The following is a 21,067-nucleotide window of genomic DNA, read 5'->3' as shown; positions in this document are numbered from 1 at the left end:
CCTTAGGTGCCAGATTTAGAAATAATGAATCTGAGTCAAGTTAAATTAACAAATATTAAGTACCTGTTATGTATCTATCTCTGTGCTGAGCATTGGGTTCAAATCCTAGTTCTTCCACTTACTACTCTATAATATCAGGCCAATCACTTATCCTCTGTTGAATTCATCTTTCTTATATCTAAAATCAGAAAGTGGGCCTTCTTGGTCTCTATGGTCCTTTCAAGCTCTAAACCTATAATCATGAAATATGAAATTGGCACATTGTTGACTGATACTTTTAGGTCTGGGCACTTATCTTGGCACTGTCCTTGGTTTATCCATAACCTGGGCAATTCATGTCATTATATTGCCTTAGTTTCTCAATCAGCAATAGTTAAGAAATGGCCTTGCAAACAGTGTTATATGGCAATTAAGAAGGCTAATGTAACCTTTGTTGTTTTCCAGGGCTGTCCAACTCTTTGTGACCCTATGAACCATATTGTAGATAGGATTTTCTTGACAAAGATACTGATGAGGTTTGACATTTCCTTCTCCAGTGGATTAAGGCAAATAGAGGTTAAGTGATTTGTCCATGGTCACTCAGTTAGTAAGTGGATTTGAACTCAGCTCTTCCTCATTACACACCAAGTACCTTCATGCACTGAGTCACCTAACAGGCTCCCTAATATAACCATAGATTTCATAAAGAAAAGAATAAAGTTCAGTACTAGAGAGATGATAATCCTGCATTGCTCTTCCCTGACAAAATCACATTTGATGTATTGTGTTTAGTTCTTGGCACCATATAATAGAAAAGGATATTGAGGATCTTGAAAGTGTCCATTGGAGGATAACCTGGATGGTGAGGTGCCTCAAATTCATCCTCTATAGGACAAAGGGATGTTTACACTGAAGGAATAAAGACTTAGAGAAGATAGGATAAGCTATCTTCAAGTGTATTCTGGAGAATGACTAAGAGAAGATTTGCTAAGCTGTTTTCAAGATTTTCAAAGCTTGTCATCTTGAAGAGGAAATATCCTTAATAAGTTTACAGTTCATAGACTCCAAGTTAGAAAGAACCTTAGAGGTCAGTGTACTAAACTTCTCATTCTATAGAAGTGGAAATTGAGTTCAAGAATCATTATGTGACTTGTGCAAGATGACAGAGATAGCAATACAGAGTTGATTTTCAAATCCAACTCAGCAAATTCTAAATTCAACACTCTATATCCTTTATGGACCCAAGGAAGAACAATATTTAGAAATTATAAAGAAGGAAACTTAGTATTGCTATAAGGAAAAACTCCCTAATAAGTATAGCCATCCCAAAGCGGAATGGGCTTTCTCAGAGGGTAAGGGTTTCTCCTTCATTTTAAATCTTTAAATGACAGCTGGTTGACCAATTGTCAACCATATTGTCCAAGTACTTATTGTTCAAATACAGAGTGAAATAGATTTTCTCTGAGGTTCTTTCCAACTCCAAGTCTGTAATTCTTGTCTTAGAAATGTGGCATTCTAAATACTATGTGCCCATTAAACAATTCCTCTTCAGATAAATTAAATGGTCTAAACTGAAGGTGATATTCCAAAGATATTCTGTAGGTGGTAAATATAAACATTGTATTACATTTTGAGTATATTTACAAAAAATGTTGCATAAAATATATTCCAAATAATATAAAATATAAAAAATTGAGGATATTTAACCAAAATTCCTTTTCAGAGAATTTTCTTTTAATTTCCACTAAAAGTATAAAATTCATTAGAAGCCACAACATTCTTATTTATTTAAAAGACATTAAAAAGATATAAGGCAATAAGGGGGGAATGGAGAGAAATGGACCTTCTAAAACTATTCTTCTCTATATTTCAGAAGGGATATTTATCTCATTCAATTTCATTTCACAGAGGATAAACTTTTTTCTCTTTTTGCCTTAGTAATCCACTAAAAAAAAGCAAACCCATGCATATATAATCATTTAAGAATCCTGCTTTTTTACCGTGTCCAAGTCAAGTGTTTGTGTCATGAAAGACGTTTCCCTACCTTTCCTGTCAAATTTTAGGAAAAGCAACAACCCCAAATGCTAAAATCCAAATGGTTAATTTAAATGTAAGTATTGACCTCATGCTCTGCTTTTGTTATATTTTAAAATCCAAATCATTTGCCAATCTGTCACTGCACCAAACTACAGGAATGCAAACAAAACAGCTTGCATTGGAAGAACCACACCAACATTTTTGTGAGACAGGTTACCTTTTTTGCTGCCTGTTCTTCTTCTACACCATCCCCAATTACAACATATACTACTTTTCTGCCAAACCTTTGCATTATTCGCTCAAAGCAACTTTCTTTTCCTGGAAGATAAATGAGATAAAGTTCAGAGTGAAGTTACCTGGTTAGCGGCATGCTCCTCATCTCGGCCATCTCCAATCACAACATAAGTTATGTTAGTGCCAAATCTGGACACTATACGCTCAAAACAGCTTTCTTTGCCTGAAAAACAATGTACTGCTTATTCTTTCAGCCACTGTTTCAATTAACATAAAGATTTGCAAAGGGTTAAGTGGATTTGCTTGAAGATTCCTGAGCATTGCTATAGACCTTTGACCTCTATACATCAATAACACTACTAAAAGGCAAAAGAAGGTTAGATAAAGATTATTGAACCCTGTATGGAGAAAAAAATTAAGGTTGATTTTGGCATGGTGAGACTATTAGCATTGCTACCCTCAAAATTAAAAAGCATAATTATTGTATAATTGCTTAAATAATTTAACAATTGTTCACTGAACTCAGTTCTTACCCTGGGTTGTATAGATAACTGTCAGAATCTGAGAGCTTACATGTTATTTTCATTACTCTTCAATTGAAATTTAGCATTTGTTTTAAATACAATTTTTAAAGGATACTATTCTAAGAAGGGGTTCACCACAAAGGTTAAAAACGGCAGCTGGGTAGCTCAGTGGATTGAGAGGCGGGCCTAGAGATGGGAGGTCCTAGGTTCAAATTTGGCCTCAGATACTTCCCAGCTGTATGACCCTGGGCAAGTCACTTAACTTTCATTGTCTAACCCTTACCACTCTTCTGTCTTGGAACCAATACACAGTATTGGTTCCAAGACAGAAGGTAAGGGTTTAAAAAAAAAGAGTGGCCTAATTCTCATAGAAATTTATTTAAGTTATATTTCCAGAACAATAGAGTGAATCAAACAAAAGAGATAGAAAATTCCTTTTAAAAAGAGCAATGAGATGTAATATAAATTACTCTGGGCACTAGCTCCTTTCTTTGCAAGAATCAGAAATTTATCCTGTTCAGGGCAAATAGCAATAAGGAATGCATAAAAATGCTTATGGTGCTTATAAAACTGCTTGAAATGAATAAAATCAGATTCTGAAATCTAATTCTTGCCTTTTTCTGCTTCATCCCAACTGTCATCTCATTAACAATATTTAATTCAATTTCATTGCACTCACTGACTTTTGCTTTTTCAGTACTAATTTGAACACTCATTTATTCCAAAATTTATTGGATCCTTGTTTTTATAATGAACATCATAAAAACCATGGACCTCAATACTAGATTACCCACACATTTATAACTGTAATTTTTTTCATTCTTTTGTAATTCTGAAACCTATAAAAGAATGTTATGAAGGCAAAAAGGAAAACTTTCACTTAATTTAATTTTTAGTATTAATTTGCCTAATAAAAAATTATTCCTTAAAAACTTATGCTAGAAGACAAGTATATGACTTATCAAAAGGCCAATTAAAATATAAATAAAAATCTAAAACTTGGTGAGAATTATAGCTTTCAAACTGAAGGAACTTTAGAAACTGTCTGCTCCAAACTTTTCCTTTAAAAATGAAAAACATGAGGGTTTGAGAGGTTAAATGACTTGTCATAAGTCAGACGAACAGTGTCAAATGTAGAATTCAAATCTATGTCTCTTGATTCCAAAGCCCACACTCTTTCCAGTATGAATGAATTCCACTAAAACAAATGCAAATATTTTGTACAAACACCTAATGGTCAATGAGTACAATTAGTACAATGAACAGGATAATACATTTTAGAAGGCACCCTTTAAAAGAACCGCAGCATAAAACTGTTATTTTATATTCAGTAGCTCTAGGATTTTCAATTCCCTTGAAACTTCTTTTCAAAACAACTGAAATTTCTATTGTTGAGAAACAGTAACACCAATGCTTCAAATGGGACTTTATGTCAATCTGGTACTCATATTTTTAAAGGCTGGGATGTCTCTCCAGATTTGTCATTGAAACAGCTGCAATTGGGTGCTTTTGGTATCAGGTCCTTTATGTGAACTTTGAAGCACTTGGGGCAGGCAGGTTATTTTTGGTGGAAGATTTTTGGCTCTTGTGTGTCCCTTGTCAGTTTGCCCAGAGCCTAAGTCTGCTGACCTTCAGGGCACAGTCTTTCTATTTCATCAGGAATTTCCTTGAGAGGTCAATGAATATGTGAACACTCTTCTTTTAAATCTTTCAAAATAAAGATGTTTAAGATTGACTTTGAATGTAAGTTTAAAAACATACATACGTATATATATATATCAAAGTATACTCATACTCTTTGAGATGAACACATAATCATGATTATGGCTATTCATCATGGCATATGTATAAATGAAGTTTTCTTATCCACTCATGGCATGTGACTATTCCAATTATGCAATTTGATCCTTGTAACTCTTTTTCCTGGAATAAAAATCCATCTAGAACAAGCCATATGAGACTTTCTTGTAATTCTAAAAAGAGATCTGATCTTTTGATCTACATAAGTGAACATATAAGGACCAAGAGTTTAATGTGCATTATTTTACACACATTAATAAGGATTAAATGGCATAAGATGAATTGTTGCATGTTAATTTTATAATATGTAATGTTATTCTATAATATATGGAAAATGTTGACATTGTTTTTGTCATATATGGAGGGTAACCGTATATATTCTTATCTTATGAATAATATATGGAAAGAGCTTGTGGTAAAATATTTCAATAATTGGGCTTTTTAATGGAATGGGGCAGAAAGAGAATTAGGAACTGCCCTCCATAATATCATGATTTGGGGCAGTCTCAATTTTGATTATCTAAGAGCAAAACTTGGAAAGAAAGAAAAAATAAGAACTAAAAATATAAAATTTACACAACACAATCATATTCCTTATAAGGTTAAAAATTGCTTACCTATTTTAGTTGCACTGTAAATATTTTCAATAGGAAAAGCACCTCCCAAACTATAGAGTAGGACTTTTGCAAGTGCTGGGATAAGCTGAGTTGTTGTTACCAAGACATTTACACAGTTACTCCTAAGAGAGAAATAATGTTCTTTATTTTAATAATGAATAAAATGAATGTGTATACATATGCATCATTTTGCATATTAAAATATGAAAATTCATGTCATTAGACATAATGAATAAGTATAATTTCTATTTTCTTCTACAGTGTTTTAAGCCCCATGAAGTACTTTCTTCCCCCAAACCTAGTGAAGCAGATCACATAAATGTTATTATCCTTATTTTATAGCTAAGAGAAATGTAGCTTGGGAGGGGTCAGGTGACTTATTCATGGTCATACAGTTAGTGTTGTAATAATTAGAACCTGTATTCTACTCCTCCTGACTCTAAATACTATGCTCTTTCCACTACATACATTGCCTCCCTAATAATGTTAACAGAGACAATGTTTGTCTCAGTATTCCATTAGAAGGAGTTAAGGCTAAGTTGGATATTATCCCAAATCATATGAACACAGACAATCATCTGATGGCATTGAAAATCCATTGTTAGACTTTGAACCAACCATGTGGTGAAACTACAACTCTAACCTACTATTAACTCCAGGGTGGTAGCAGTTAGAATACAAGAACATAAGGTACAATTAGAAAGAAAAGGGCTCTAGGAATTGTAGCTTGTCAGTTTGGATTCTCATTGTAACCACTTACTGGCAAGGGAGTTGATGGGAAGTACAGTTTTTTGCTAGCTAGAATTAGGGACTGATGGATAATTAGAGGTGAGAGCTATACCTAGCTAGAAGTGAACTAATGGACTAATGCTACACTGAAATTACTATATTTGTGAACAGTTTCAACCTTATTTAGCTAATTGACCCACTTATATTGTGTTTTGCCCGGATAGAGTTTTACTGTTTTCTTGATGATGCCTGCCTCTCTAGTGCTGGAATCTGGTGAATTGATGCACCTCTGCCTCATTTCTTTCGGGAAAAGCATTGCTTACTTGGGGTAAAATTTCCTGATTTCTTTAAAATGTATCTGTTACCCATACTATTGTAGTAGACTTTTGTCTCCAGAAAAGGATAAATTGATTTTATTATATTTTTAATAAATATTTGCTATAAAGAAATGAACCACACAGAGTGGGAAAAGATGAGAGGGAACAGATGAGAACAATTGTTCTAGATTTAACCATTAGTACATTGTTAGTGGCTCTCCCTAATGACAAAAAAGGCACTTCAATATCAAGGAAGTCTTCTTGCTCAGACATCAAGAAGTTCCTTGAAGAGTTGGATAATGAAGCAGATATTTCTAAAACCCATAGAAAAGCTTGGGGAAATCTCAAAGTCCTCCATAGATAGAGGAAATTTCTACACTAAGGAGCAGATAAAAAGGACTTCTTGAAAAAGTGTCAACTAGATTATGCAATGGATAGGATGCCAAGCCTGGAATCAGTTAGACTTCTGTTTATGACATCCACATCTGGCTTCAGACACTAATTAGTTATTTGACTGTAGGCAAAGATTTTATGCCTGTTTGTCTCAGTTCCTTATCTGTAAAATAAGTTAAAGAAAGAAATGGCAAAATCATTTTAGTATCGTTGCTAAGAAAACTTCAAATATGGTTACAGAGAATCTGAAACATCTCAACAACAACAAAGCTTTTGAGAAAAAAGTGCCTTTTGAGAGAAGAATTCTTGCTTTTTTCCATTTTAATTAACATATGTTTTGGGGTGCTAGAAGAAAAATGTAGAAAAGTGAGTATGAGAGAAAAGAGCCAACTATATATTCAAGAGAGAATCAGCCCTGAATGGGGGAAAGGGTAGACCTGGATCAGTGACTTGTTCAGCAGAGTCACTATCAATGCCCAGTAGACATCCCTGTAAGAGACTGTGAGAACACAAAGGACATTGAGGTCTGAAATGCCAGTTGGTGGCATTAGCACAGAGCCATGAACCTCTTTGGCCATGGGAATATCTCACTACCAGTCTACTTTATGAATGTGATTAATCTTGCACTGGCACTATATGTATTTTTGAAAGAGTTTCCAAGTATTTTGGGAGGAAAAGTTTTAACTATTATTTTTATTATGCCAAATTATATGGCTTTGTGTTGAATTGGGCTCATGACCTATACTTTTAGAAGTACAAACCCAGAGTATACCTCAAACCTGAAGTAGTGATAAACCCCTCAGGGATCTAATTTGCAACCTTCAATTTCTAAGTTGGAAAGCAGAGGCTTCCCAAAGAGAGTAGGATATAATAATCTTATCAGGTAAAAACTTTCTAACCTATGCCTGAAAACTTTCAATGACAATGAATATGAGTCAGCCTATTCTGTTTTTGAGTAGCTGTGATTATTGGAAAAATTCAATCTTGTGTTTTTTTTAACTCTATTTGGTATCTTTTGTTCATACATCAATTAAATCTAACCTTCCCATGGCCTTCCTTCTGCTCCCTTTCAGTGAGTCACTACTTATAACATAGATTGTTTTTTTAAACCCCTACCTTTTGTCTTAAAATCATTTAGTATTGGTTTCTAGGTAGAAGACTGGTGAGGGGTAGGCAATTGGGATTAGTGACTGGCCCAGGGTCACATAACTAAGAAGAATCTGAGGCTAGATTCAAACCAGGATCTTCCAATTCCAGGCATGACTCTCTATACACTGAGCCAACTAGCTTTCCAAAAAGTGTTTTTTAAGAAAAAGAGAAAGATGGGGAACAAACAAACAAAAAAGTTTGGTTGAAAAAAATTCTCACACAATGAACATTTCTACCCCTTATGTTGAACCCAAATTTTTATTCTCTAACTTCCAAGAGCTGACTGTATTTTTGTCTTCCAGTTCTTGGTGTGTGGGGTGAACAAAACAAATATATTCGTTCTTCCATTTAATTGAAAACAAAAATCACAAAATCATAAGATCCCAGAGTTGGAATAAACCTAAGAAATTATACAGTACAATTCACAGCTGAGCAAGGATTAATTCCCTTCATAGAATCTTCTGAAAAGTCCCTAGTCTATGTGAGTGTTATATGTAATGGGACTCACAACCTCCTAAGGCCATTATTTCATTTTCCTTTCATATCCCTTGAGTTATGTTAATAGGAGAATCAAAAAATTTGAGAAGGGATCCCAGGCTCCAATAAATTACATCATGGTCAAAAAGAAATCCACATTACATGAAACCTAACAAGTGGTCATTCACCCTCTGCTTTAAGACTTCCAAAGAGAGGGAACTCAGTACCTCAAAGTACTTTTGGACAGCTCTAATTGTTAGGAAATCAAGAATAAATTTACCACTTTGTGATTTCCACCTATTGTTCTTGGCTCTGCTATCTGTGAATGAACTGATTTTTCTCTTTTCTAAGCAAAATATCATTACAAGCCATGAATTCAAAACCCTTCAGCATTCTAACTAGCCTTCTATGCATGCTCTTTAACTTACAAATATCCTTAAACTGTGGGACCAGAACTGAATGCAAAAATCTAGATGAAGTCAGATAAGGGGAAGATAGAGGAGAATCAGCTCCTTATTTCCTGAAGCTATGTTGTTCTCATAATTTTAAGCACTTAATTTTTGACCACTATATCAACTATAGACTCATTAAAATTTTAGTCTACTAAACATCTTGGATTTATTTCTAACAGACTGCTAGCTTTTCCTTCCCTACCCTATATTTGAAAAGGTGATATTTTTTTCTTGGCACCCAATTTTATATTTCCCTCTATTGGATATGAATTTAATTGATTCAGTCCCATGTTCTAGTCTTCCAGTTTCCGTTTTGAATCTTGGCTACAATCCAATGTGTTCTCTATTCCTTCCAGTTAAATATCACCTTCAAATTTGATAAAAAAAAATTTCACCTATTCCTTATCCAAGCCATTGGTAACAATGTTGAATATGACAGGACCTGGGGTACTCCAAAGCATCATTATATTACTAATGATTATTCTTTGAGTTTTATCACCCAAATAATTCTATACAATTGAAGCTCCATTTTAAGGGGTCCAGGCTACCAATATTTGCTTTTCTCTGTCCACTGCTATGGAACTCTCCAGACTTCTTTCTCTAACAAGTCCTAACAGAAGCACCTCTTCTATCCTCCTCAGTTCCCTTTAGTTTCCCTTTTATATGTGATCTCCTCTCAGAAATTAAGCTCCCTCAGAGTCAGGGGCTGTAGTCTTTTGTTGTTGTTGTTTTTTAAGCTTCTTTTTGTACTCCCAGTAATTAGCATGGTACCTGGCACATTCTAAGAGCTTAATAAATGTATGTCAACTCTTGGTGTTTTCCATAAGAATTGTATGAGATATTTTATCAGAAACTTTGCTACAATCTAGGAAAATGAAATCTACTGAATTTATCTCATTTACTAATTTAGTCACCTGTCAAGAAAAGGAAAAAAATTAGAAAGAAATGACTTGTTTTTGATAAGCTATGCTGGGTCTTTTTAATAAATGTTTCCATTCTAAATGTTCAAGATTTATCTCATTTGATGTCTTTGGGCCTTAGATTCTTAATCTATAAAAAAATAAGGGAGTTATACCATATCAGTAGATCTCAAAATGTGTTCTTAGAACTAAACAGTTGGTTCATGAGGCAAAAACTATTTTTGTAATAATACTAAGATTTTAATTTCAAATATAATAGTGATAGATATGCCCACATAAACACAAGATATTTGGAAAACTCTCAATCATTTTAAAATGTGTAAAGAAGTCCTGAGCTTAAAAATTTTGACAACTTCTCAACAAATTGATGACTATAGTCCTTTCTTGGGCAAATGTTTTTTTTTTTTAAATGATGACTAACTATTCATCTAGAAAACTGAAATATTCATATACATTGACCAAAATTACCTTTTATTAGTTGTTTAACTGGAACTATTTTTAATACAATTAAAACATATTAATTGCATCAGTGGTAAACCAAATGACTTACCTAGTACTAATAATTGATAAGGATTTAAGTGCATTTGTCAGCCAGGAGTCTGTTAGACCTTCAATCTCTGCTCTTAATTGCAGCCATGCATCTCTCTTAGCTGGGCCAAGGAGTCCTATAACACCAGGAGAGGCAAAAGTTAAGATATGATTTACCAGTAATGATATAGTCACAAATCTGGACTTATTCTCTGATATAAACTAGAAATAGAGAAGACCCTGTCTACAATAACTATCTGCCTCTATTCAATATAAGTCCTGAAGCTTATTAATTAAATAAGAAACAATAGAACAAATAACTCATAATTTGGAGACAAAGGATGGAGTAGAAACAAATTCTACCAGTGATACCATAAAATTTTCTGGATGATATGCCAATTTGACTGTAATTATAATAATACTCCCTCAGCAGTAGGATCTTGGATAGTAGGGTAGTAGATTCCTTCTGGAAGGCATTGTTAAGCAAGAAACTCTTTGATTTTGTAGCATCAGTATTTTAAGGGGCAACCCACTCTGCAGCAATTGAGCTGCTCATTACCAGATATTTGGCCATCATACAATTCATCTTTTTTTCCTTCTCTCCAACTGTTGATTTCTTTTGACATTCTTGTCAAGTGCCCCCTTTTGTATGAAATTTTTATGATTCCCTAATTGCTAGTGGCTTTCTCCACCAAATATCTAAATTGTATAGATTTATATTTTTCTGTGGGTGTGCATATGTACAAGATTCCCTCTTCCCTCACTTCCTCTTCTTTCCTCTCTCCTCCCTTTTTTTCTTCCCTTCTGTCCTTCTTTCCTTCCTTAGTTCATTCCTTCCTCTCTTCCTCCCTTCCTCCCTTCCTCCCTTCCTTCTTCCACTAAACCAATTACATTCTGAACAGGGGTAGAGGGGTTACCAACACAGATGAAATGTGACTATTCAAAGTTTTTAAATATGAAAAAAAATACCTCATGCTTAAATAAAACTTTGTTATTTCAAAAATGCTTTCTTCACAAAAAAAAACTGTGACAACAATAACTTTTTGACAGGGGTGGGAGGGAAAATAACTTCATTATGATAGTGAACTCTCAGTGGAAACTTTCTTTTGCAAGACAAATCTGTATCTAATAGACAATTTATAGCCGTAAAGAATTGCCCCAAAGTGCTGAGGGGTTCAGTAACTTGCTTAGAGTTACCCAGCTAATATATATCAGAGGAACTATGTGAACAACACTCTATCCATTTGGCCATGCTATCCTTATAAGGATAACAATAATCTTTAAATCTACAGAAGGGATGACATTTTTCTTTATGTTCTATTTCAGAACATGATAATAATATCAGTGCTTTAGATCAAGCTCACCATTCTCTTATTTGTTAAGTTTTTAATATCTGACTAAAACTTGAGCTACCACAGTAAAAAAAAAAAAGATTCTCATAGCCATGTTTTTTATGGGTACACCACAGTTGCAGAAAAGAGGGACCAATGAGAATTTTTTTAAAAGGACTCTGGTGAAAGGAAATTAGAATTCAGCCTCTTCTTTATAATAGTCATCTATTTCTATAAAGGAGATTAAGCATATAAGATTGGAATGGAATCTTGTCTATTTTAAATTTAAGTCTACTTAATTTTACAAATTTGTCCTCATTTATTGTTCCTTAAAATATGAGTATTTTGTTCTTTTTACACATGCAAAATTTTTTATTGATCACTCATGTGTTCTATTTTCTATTTTTGATACTTTAAAAAATAGAAAAAAAAATTACCAAAGAGAAGCTTTCTACAATCTAATAATGAACTGAAGTTAGGGTGAAAATATTGAGAATCAAAGGTTCAGGGAGTGATCTCCCACCTACGTCTTCTTATACTTATAACATTTTGATGGTGGGATGCATTTTTTTGGAGGACATCCAAAATTATTGAGTATATTATTTTCTCTTTTTTTCTTTCCTTATAAATTTAATTTTAAAAACAATAGCTGTAATTCTCTATGAATAAAAGTAGTTTAAAATTGGGATATCAACTGGGCCCACTGAAAATCACCTGAAATTATGGGAGATTCTATAGTTTTCTCTTAACCCCCTCTCCCAGTCCTCCCTCCCCCACTCTGAACATAATCAACTAATAACTGCTGCTGGGTTGTTGTGTTTTTTTGTTTTTGTTTTTGTTTTCCCCTCTTCATACATGAAATAGTCCCATTGGTTTAAGCCACAGAGCTTCCTGGTTTTTTTAAACTATGTTCTTATGCTCAAAACAGCTGGAAGGCCAAAAGAGACCCTTTAATAAATTATATTGTTAATCTCTTTGATTATATACTTGTCTGCAAAATGTAGTAGAGAGCCTTAAGCCTCTGGATAGAGCTGCTCATTCACAGGTGGTTCTTTCTTTTATGGAAAATTGGCATCAATTCTAAAAACTTAAGATCTTGGTTCAAAGTAATTCAGCCTTAACAAATTGCAATTTGTTTAGTATAATTGAAAAACAACTACTTCTGAAATTTTCCCATTTCCACAGGGTAGGGATTCTTAACCTAAAGTAGAAAAACTTGTTTTAATTTTTTTTTAGAAATGCATTTCAATACAACTAACTTCCTTTGTAATCCTTTGGCTTTCTGGTTTTGTTTTCTTTTTAAATTTTATGCTTTTGGAAACATTTTTCTGAGAAGGGACTCATAGACTTCATCAGATTGCTGAAGAGATCCAAACAAAAAAACACAAATAAACAAAAAAAATTAATAACTTCTGGCTTAATGCGTCTTTATGCTTTAAACCAAAGAATAAAAAACACTTACCTCCTACATTGTTCTTGTAGGTATTATATAATTCTTTTACTCTTCTGTAACGAAAAGCCAGCTTCCTCATCCAGTCAACCCCTCCTCTTACACCTGTTGGCAAACAAAGGTTTGCACTACTTGCAGCTGCATGGAAGCCATCAGTTGCAAAGCTGTAGGTACTGCAACACCCAAAATACATTAAAAATAAATAAAAGAAATAATTATATTTGCAAATCTCAGATATTCAATTTCTGTAGGAAATAGCATTATTGAAAACTATGGCTTACCTTAAGTCTTGACCATTATCATCAGAAGAAACATCATCTATATGAACTTGATCACATTCCTGTTGAAGACAGTAAAAAAGTTATTTGCTCTTCCAATAGTGCAAACCTCAAGGATCCTTTCTTTTAAATATTTTTAAAGGGGGTGTAAGTCCATGTGATTTTCTACATTGAACAAGCAGCTAAGACCAGAAGATGGCAGTATTGACACAGTGACATTTGTCTCCTATGCTCAATTTTCTATTGTTTTCTCAAGCTTGAAAAACTGGGAAAATTTTTACCCTATTAAAGCATAATCTGTTAAAAAGTTATTAAAAAACCACAAAGAAAACAAAAAATTCCTACCACTCCTTTCTCTTTTTTCCTCCTCCTATTTCCACTTCAACTTCCTAATATGTCTTCTTTCAAGCTCTTTTTATTGTTGATGTTTTCTCCTATTTCCTTTTCCCTTCTTCATCTTTTCCTACTTATATTCCTCCTTCTCCTCCTCCTCCTCCTGCTATGTAATATTTTTTTCTTAAATTCAGTCATATGTTTTGTGATCTGAAAATTTTACAGTAAAGTAGGTCTAAATTTAAGTAAACCCTTTTTGTTGTGAAATTTTCAAGTGATTACTATTATTTATTATTGTGTTTCTATAAAATATTCTGACAGATTATATTCTCCTATGAGTTTATCATCCTTTCTTGCTATTAGCTGGCAAGGAACTATTATGAAAAAAGTAGGGCTGGCAGTATACATATACAAAGATGAGGGAGGTTTTACATATATACATACATGCACATATAAACATTCATATATAACATATATGCATATGTAATAGATGTTGTTCTACATCATAACTATCATATCATTGTCTAAATAAAGTAGTAGGTAGGAGGGATTTTCTTATATTTATTAACATAATGATTGTAAATGTTGCCCAAATTTTGGGTATTTTTATCTTTTCAATCTTTTCCACTGATTAAAATTATGTTTATTGATTGATTTTCAGAGGAAGGGAAGGAACCCTTAAGAAATACCAAAATAATTATCTTGCATATTTTATTGCATAAAAGAAATCCCTGTCATGTAGTGCATCATATATAACTTACTATTTTGTTTTTATATGCAAGATTACAGTATTCTTGTCAAAAAGATCATGAAAACTCAATTTGCATATGGAGGAATTTAATAAACATACCAATTTTAAAATATCTGATCTTTAATTTTTTTAAACCCTTACCTTCCATCTTGGAGTCAATACTTTGTATCGGTTCCAAGGCAGAAGAGTGAAAACAGCTAGGCAATGGAGGTTAACTGACTTGCCCAGGGTCACACAGATGGATGTGTCTGAGGCAAGATTTGAACCTAGGACTTCCCATCTTTAGGCCTGGCTCTCAATGCACTGAGCTACCCAGTTACTCCCCCCACATTTAATTAACAATTTGACTTTTCCTCCTTTTTTCCTTCTTGATTTCTGCTTGCTCAAATATATTACGTATTCATTTACTCAAAACACATATGATGACAGCTAAGATTTTTCAAATATTATTCCTTATATATGAATATTACATTTGTTAACATAATCATTAATATTTATTGGATGTTTTTGATATTCTAGTAACCAAATACCTAATGCATAGCAACAAGACTTTCCAGAAGCAAAGTAACTAGGGGCTTAGGTTTCATTGAATCCCTAAGATTTAATCAGTAGGCCACTGCTGAGTGACTCTGAGTACATGTAATATATATGCACATATATGTAATCATACTTTTTTGAAGCATTATAATAGATTTTAAGTTATAGTTAGAAAGACCCATTTAGATCATGCTATTTTCATAGCTAACTCTGGGAATACTTCAAGACTCTTAAGTTGCAGAACAGTTGAAGATATGCAATGTAAAAAGGAGATTCCTCAGGATGGATTTCCTTCCATGAGGCCTTTATATGAGCTTCACAGGTCCAAACTGTATATCTCTATATCTCTCTGTATATATTTATACATCTATCCACACAAACATGTACATATATGTGGAATATGTAACATATATGCCTATATATAACAATCACACATCAGATATGATTTGTATTATTCAAATATTTAAAAACAACATACATGGTTTACTGGCATTCATAAAATTGCATTAATGTCTAAGTTTCTAGATAATTATAAAAATATTTTCTATCGAGAAATATTTTTCAGTGATTTTTCAATTTCAATAGTCAATTTAAACCTTGAATGTAGTAATAGTCTTTTATATAGTCAAATAAAAATAAAGATTAAATTGAAATGCTATAATCCTTTTTCATGAAGACAGTGTAAAATCTGATGTTAGTTATAAATAATGATACTGATGATAATGGCATAATTAGTTAATGGTGACATTCAGAAGTTAGCTTTTTCATAGCTCCAGGTTCTGTTATTTCATTCATGGGAGTTCTTCCATAGATGCAGTTAATGACTTATTTATGTCTCAGGTATACTCTTTTTGTGCATTTTTTCATGTCAAAAAGATTCACCATCTGGGAATCAACCTTGTCAGCTTTTCTGATCTAAGGTAGGCTGGCATCTGATGTAAGACAAAGATTTTCGTATTTTAAGTCTCTCTGAATTGTTCAAAACGTCTATAAATTGAGCTCTGCTGTCATACTGCAGAATCCAAGATTGCCATCAAAATGCACTTACCAATGAAAACAGTATTATATGGGAAAGCCAAGGTGTTGAGGTGGTAACTTCTTTTTTTTTTCCTCTTGGATTTCATGTTTGATTTTATTGGCATAAGGATATTTAATATGTGAATGTTAAAAGTTACTTTTGGCTTAAGTACTTTTATAGTCTGATTTGTAGAAGAATTATGTACTCATTACTACGATTAATTCACACGATTGATAAACACATAATCTGTGTAAAATTCAGACTTTTAAAAATTAATACAAATGCATCCAATCTTAATATACACACTTAATAATTTTTATTTGAATTTTCCTTTTACTTGTAAGCTTTTTTCCTAGTAATATGTATTCATAGCCTTTAAGTTCAAATTTTGAAATCAGTGTGGGTGAGAATGTGATTATTAAAATGAAAACAAGTGGTTATCAAAGAGAAGGATTTTGATTTGCATTTTTCATTAATTATATAATTTATTATTATGTTATAATTTATTATAATAATGATATAAGTAGTAAAATAAAATAAAATATAATCACAGCAGCTATGACCATGTAAATTGTGTAAATAAAGATTTAGATTCTTGAGTAAGTCCATCGTAAATTAAAAGGAAATTTATTCTCTGGCATACTGAGCTTTGAGTGTCTAAAGAAGGAGAAGTAGCAACAATATCCAAAGTTTACTGTTTGAGGAGACCATGTATGTCTTAATGTACATACATGCATTCTGTATGTATGCGTGTATATGGTTGGAAAGTATTAATGAGAAGCAAGAATTTTTCAGGCATTCACTGCTGCTAGTGAAATTAATTTCATGTGAATTAAAATGAAAAACAAAAATGAGGTCACTTTCAAATAAATGTCCTCTAGAATAATAATTGTTCATCTATGGATATGAAATCTAAGTGATGCTGGACTTAATTTCTGTTTGAGGGTTTTTTTTTTAATTCCTGGATTATCTCATTCTAAATTCAGACTGTACTTTTTTCATCAAATGGTTGAGTCCAACTGCAAAAAATAGATTTAATCTAAGAGACCTCATTTTCTGAGGATGGCTCCCAAGTAATATTTCAGAGACCAGTTGATGGATAGATCCAAAATTGGGTAATGTGCTCCAAGTTTTGATTAATGTGGACTTTGTAATATGTCCTTAAAAATAACTCACCAACAAAATCTCAGTCTCTACAGTTTTTACAATGAATTCACAGAACAGGAAAGAAGATATCCAACTTCCTTTTTCTGCCAGAGAGGCATGGATCATATTTAATATTAACTATAATAAAATATCTCCAATATGCCAACACACTCCATTTCTTAGTGTTCACCTTTTTATAGAATATTTAAAATCTTGTCGAATGTTACTTCCACTCTCTCTGCCCTAGTGCTTTGCTTGAAAATGAACAGTAATATTTTAATTTATTCCATCTGTTTTCTGCAATGCTGAAAAGAAAGATAAGTCTGCGTTTACTTTTAATAAAAAATAATTGATCAAAGTTTGTAATGTGAGAATAGAATTCTAAAATATAGATTAAACATCTTTTTTAGAATACTTTAGGGAATTTGCTTTTAAATATAAATTAGGAAAACTATCATTTTTCTACCATTAGAATGTGACATTTTAAAAAGAAATGATACAAATTTGAAGTTAATTTGAACATTAAGGCAAAATAAGTTTCATGTAACAAGTTCAAAATCAAGTGAATTTAAAATGTATTTCCCATTTCCTCACCTTAAAAAATAAATGTATGGGTCACATTTATTTTGGTAATAAAATTAATTTAAAGCAACTTTCAACAACTCATATTATTTTGGAACTAGTAATTTTGTATGAAAGTAAGGAATCTTCCTACTACCCATTTTAAAAAAAGATACTTTTAGAATAGAAAATACTTTTATTTTCCAGAAAAAAAACCCAGTAATTTATTACACTTAAAAAATAAAATTTATACTGTCTATTTTCAATACATATCTTTGTGGGATGTACAAAATAATTCATTTTATGGATAGATTTCAAATGTTACTAAAATGTTTCCAAAGAGCCTTAGTAACTTTAATAGCTAATTTAAATTATTTACTAATTTTTTTCTTAATAATTTCTTTATATTAGGTTTTGACCAATAATACACGTATAATGCAGTGGAACTGCTTGTCAGCTTTGGAAGGGGAGAGGAGAAAACAAGGGAGTAGGAATCATGAATCATGTGACCATGGAAAAATATTCTAAATAAAATTTTAAAAAATAATGTCTGTATAGGCAGATTTTAATTTTGCTACATAAGGTATACTAAAAATTTCAATTACTTTATATTAATAACTAAATGCAAGGCATATAATTGTAGCAACATTATATAAGAAGGAAAAAATTTTCAATGCCAAATGACTCAATAATTATGAAGTAATATTCTATGGAGAATTTTTATAAATTTTGGACACTAGAGTATTGATTACACAAATTATAATAACTAATATTCAATTATTGAAGGGCTAATTGTCCACGTCCCTCTCAGATATCTTATTTTTATTTTTATTCATTTATTTTGTTATAAAAGTCCTTACTTTCCATCTTGGAATCAATACTGTATATTGGTTCTAAGGCAGAAGAGTGGTAAGGGCTAGGCAATGGTGGTTAAGTGACTTGCCCAGGGTCACATAGCTGGGAAGTATCTGATACCAGATTTGAACCCAGGACTTCCCATCTCTAGGCCTGGTTTTCAATCCACTGAGCTACCCAGCTGCCCCCTTAGATGTCTTATTTTCTACTTGAAGATAGGCAAGGAAAATAGAAATGATTGAAATTAAAACTTTTCAGATGATACTAAGGACAAAATGTTTTCTGGATAGGTAAATAAAATTGCTTGCCAAAATTAGTTTATTAATTGTGTACCAATTTTGATTATCTCTACTGGTGCTATTAGAAAATGTGAAATAATCTGAGAATTATGAGGATAGAATTTAAATTCTATTCATTGAACTTGACTTTAAAAACAATTATTAAGCATCTCTTATGAACAAACTATATGAATATATTTAAAAAGCATCAAAAATAAACATGGTGACTGGATAAAGTACCTAAAGATACCTCAAAAAAGTTGTGATTTAAGAAATAAGAAAATTAGATTTGATGTCCAATAGAAATAGAAAAGTCATTTTACTACCAGCTGAAATAGTATTTGTTAAAGTTCATATAATCTTTTGTTGAATTAAATTTGTGCCAATTTAGTAATTAATCAATCAGTAAACATTTATTAAGCACCAATTATATATCAGGTGCTATTCCGAATGCGAGAGATAGAAAAAGAACCAAAACACAGTCTTTGCCCTTGAGGAGCTTACAATCTAATAACAATGAACATAGAAACTTTTTGTTTTTATTTTTATAAACGCTTTATGTTGTGAAGTGTTTAGTCTTATTTTTTCATCTCTGTAATAATTTTTGTTACCAGTGTTGTTAAGGGTATGTAATTTTTTAAAAAATTGGTGAGCTCAGTTTAAAGTTTCAGGGTTTGTTAATTGTAGTCTTTTTTTTTCTTACCTCCAAATCATTAAAAAATAAATGTGTGTCAGCAAGGTTAAAAATCATTTCCTCCATTCGTAGTCCCAGGGTTACTGCCATTGGGGGATCCTAAAAGGAAAATACACATATCCTGAGTGAGGTAAGTTATCTGAAACCACCATCGACAGCAAAAACCACATCTTGAGTACTTACAATGAAGATGCCAATGTAGGCTCAGCTAGGATTAAGGGAAAAGTTCTGGTGTTTGAACTATTTACAATTCAAAGGGGACATAGGGCATACAAACATTTGGAGAATCAAGGAATCTTAGGACTGGCAGAGACCTCAAACTCTAGCAAACTCAAATCCCCTCTTTAAAGGAGCTCTCCCCTATATTAATCTCACAAATGGACATATAGATTAAACTTAAAAGAAGTACAAAAATGGGGAATCTTCTACCTCCTAAAATCATCCATTTCCCATTTCTCTTTCTTTAAACATTGTGAAGCTTATTTGTTTTTTTTTTTTCCCCTCCATATATTGAAATGACATCAGCCCCTCAGCAACTCTTACCTTTTGCCACTTGGGTTAAAAAAATAACAGTTCCTAAATCTATTACATTCTCAGGAAACTTCTTCCTCACAACAACTATGTAAAGTAGGCAGAATGGATCTCATTAATATTATTATTTTTATCTTTATTTTAAAGAGAACAAAATAGAGGTTAAGTAACCACATTGGGTACAAACTGACCAAAATTTAAACCCAATTCTCTTGACTCTGAGTTCAGTATTTTTTCTATTTGTCACATTTCCCTTTAGTAAGTCTAATCTCTCTCCCAAATACTAGTATGCCACATGCTAGAAAATAGTTATTATACTCCCTCTAAGTTTTTCTCCTTTATAATAATAATAATAATAATAATAATAATAATAACAGCCACCTAGGTGATGCAATGAATAAAGCACTAATCCTGGTATCAGGAAGAACTGAGTTCAAATTTGGCCACAGATCAAGCTTTGGGCACATCATTTAACCTCTGCCTCAGTTTCTTCAACTGCAATATAGAAATAATAGCACCTATCTCTCAGGATAATTATATCTATAAATTTGATAAACTCTAATGTCTATACTTTTATAACTCATTGATGAAAAACTAAACAACCCAGAGGACTAATCATGGCTGCCATCCATGAAACACTTTCTCTACATTATCACCTTTGATCTTCCTAAAGACTCCCTCTGATATACATAGTATTCACATATTAGAGATAAGGAAATTGGGATTCAGAGAAGCTTCCTCACAGAAACATATTTAGTTAAAAAGAAAAGAAGATTGTAATTGAGGTATCTGTTAACATGTAGTCCAGTGGCCATTCCACTAGATCACATAGTTTACTGGGCATTCTGCTAGATACTTTACTCTAAGGTGGTAACAACCCATTAGGGATCACTTTTTTGGTCTGGCTTACTCATTCAGTTCAGAATCCACCTAACAATATTATTATTTAGCTTATATCTCTCCTCTTATAAAGTCACTATGAGAAACTTATTAAAATCCAGTTACATTATTTATATGGGGAAGAGGAAAATTGGACATCCAATCCATTAAACAATGGACACAGAGATTTACATGCAAGAAAAAATTTAAATATATATATTTCTATAAACAGTTCAGTACATGTATGTATATAAATACTATGCTATATT

At 32.4% G+C, this 21,067-nt stretch overlaps 1 protein-coding gene across 19 annotated transcripts in view; it reads right to left on the bottom strand.

Moving 5' to 3' along the window:
- The window catches only part of EYA4 (EYA transcriptional coactivator and phosphatase 4), a 378,081-nt gene that overhangs the window by 4,486 nt on the left and 352,528 nt on the right, over positions 1–21,067 (bottom strand). For 14 of the 19 annotated variants that reach the window (XM_056818816.1, XM_056818809.1, XM_056818808.1 and 11 more), the window contains 6 exons: positions 19,398–19,487; positions 13,219–13,277; positions 12,950–13,110; positions 10,179–10,293; positions 5,192–5,313; positions 2,234–2,334 (listed from right to left, as the gene is read on the bottom strand). In XM_056818816.1, the coding sequence (XP_056674794.1) occupies positions 2,234–2,334; positions 5,192–5,313; positions 10,179–10,293; positions 12,950–13,110; positions 13,219–13,277; positions 19,398–19,487 (648 nt within the window). Of the gene's footprint in view, positions 1–2,233; positions 2,335–2,372; positions 2,474–5,191; positions 5,314–10,178; positions 10,294–12,949; positions 13,111–13,218; positions 13,278–19,397; positions 19,488–21,067 lie in introns of all 19 variants that reach the window. The other 5 variants (XM_056818807.1, XM_056818821.1, XM_056818814.1 and 2 more) reach the window with 1 other exon arrangement.

The sequence above is a fragment of the Monodelphis domestica genome, chromosome 2 (genome assembly GCF_027887165.1).
Source record: "Monodelphis domestica isolate mMonDom1 chromosome 2, mMonDom1.pri, whole genome shotgun sequence".
Lineage (NCBI taxonomy): Eukaryota > Metazoa > Chordata > Mammalia > Didelphimorphia > Didelphidae > Monodelphis > Monodelphis domestica.
Note: the sequence above shows the minus strand (reverse complement) of the source record. Positions and strands in the feature narration are given on the sequence as shown.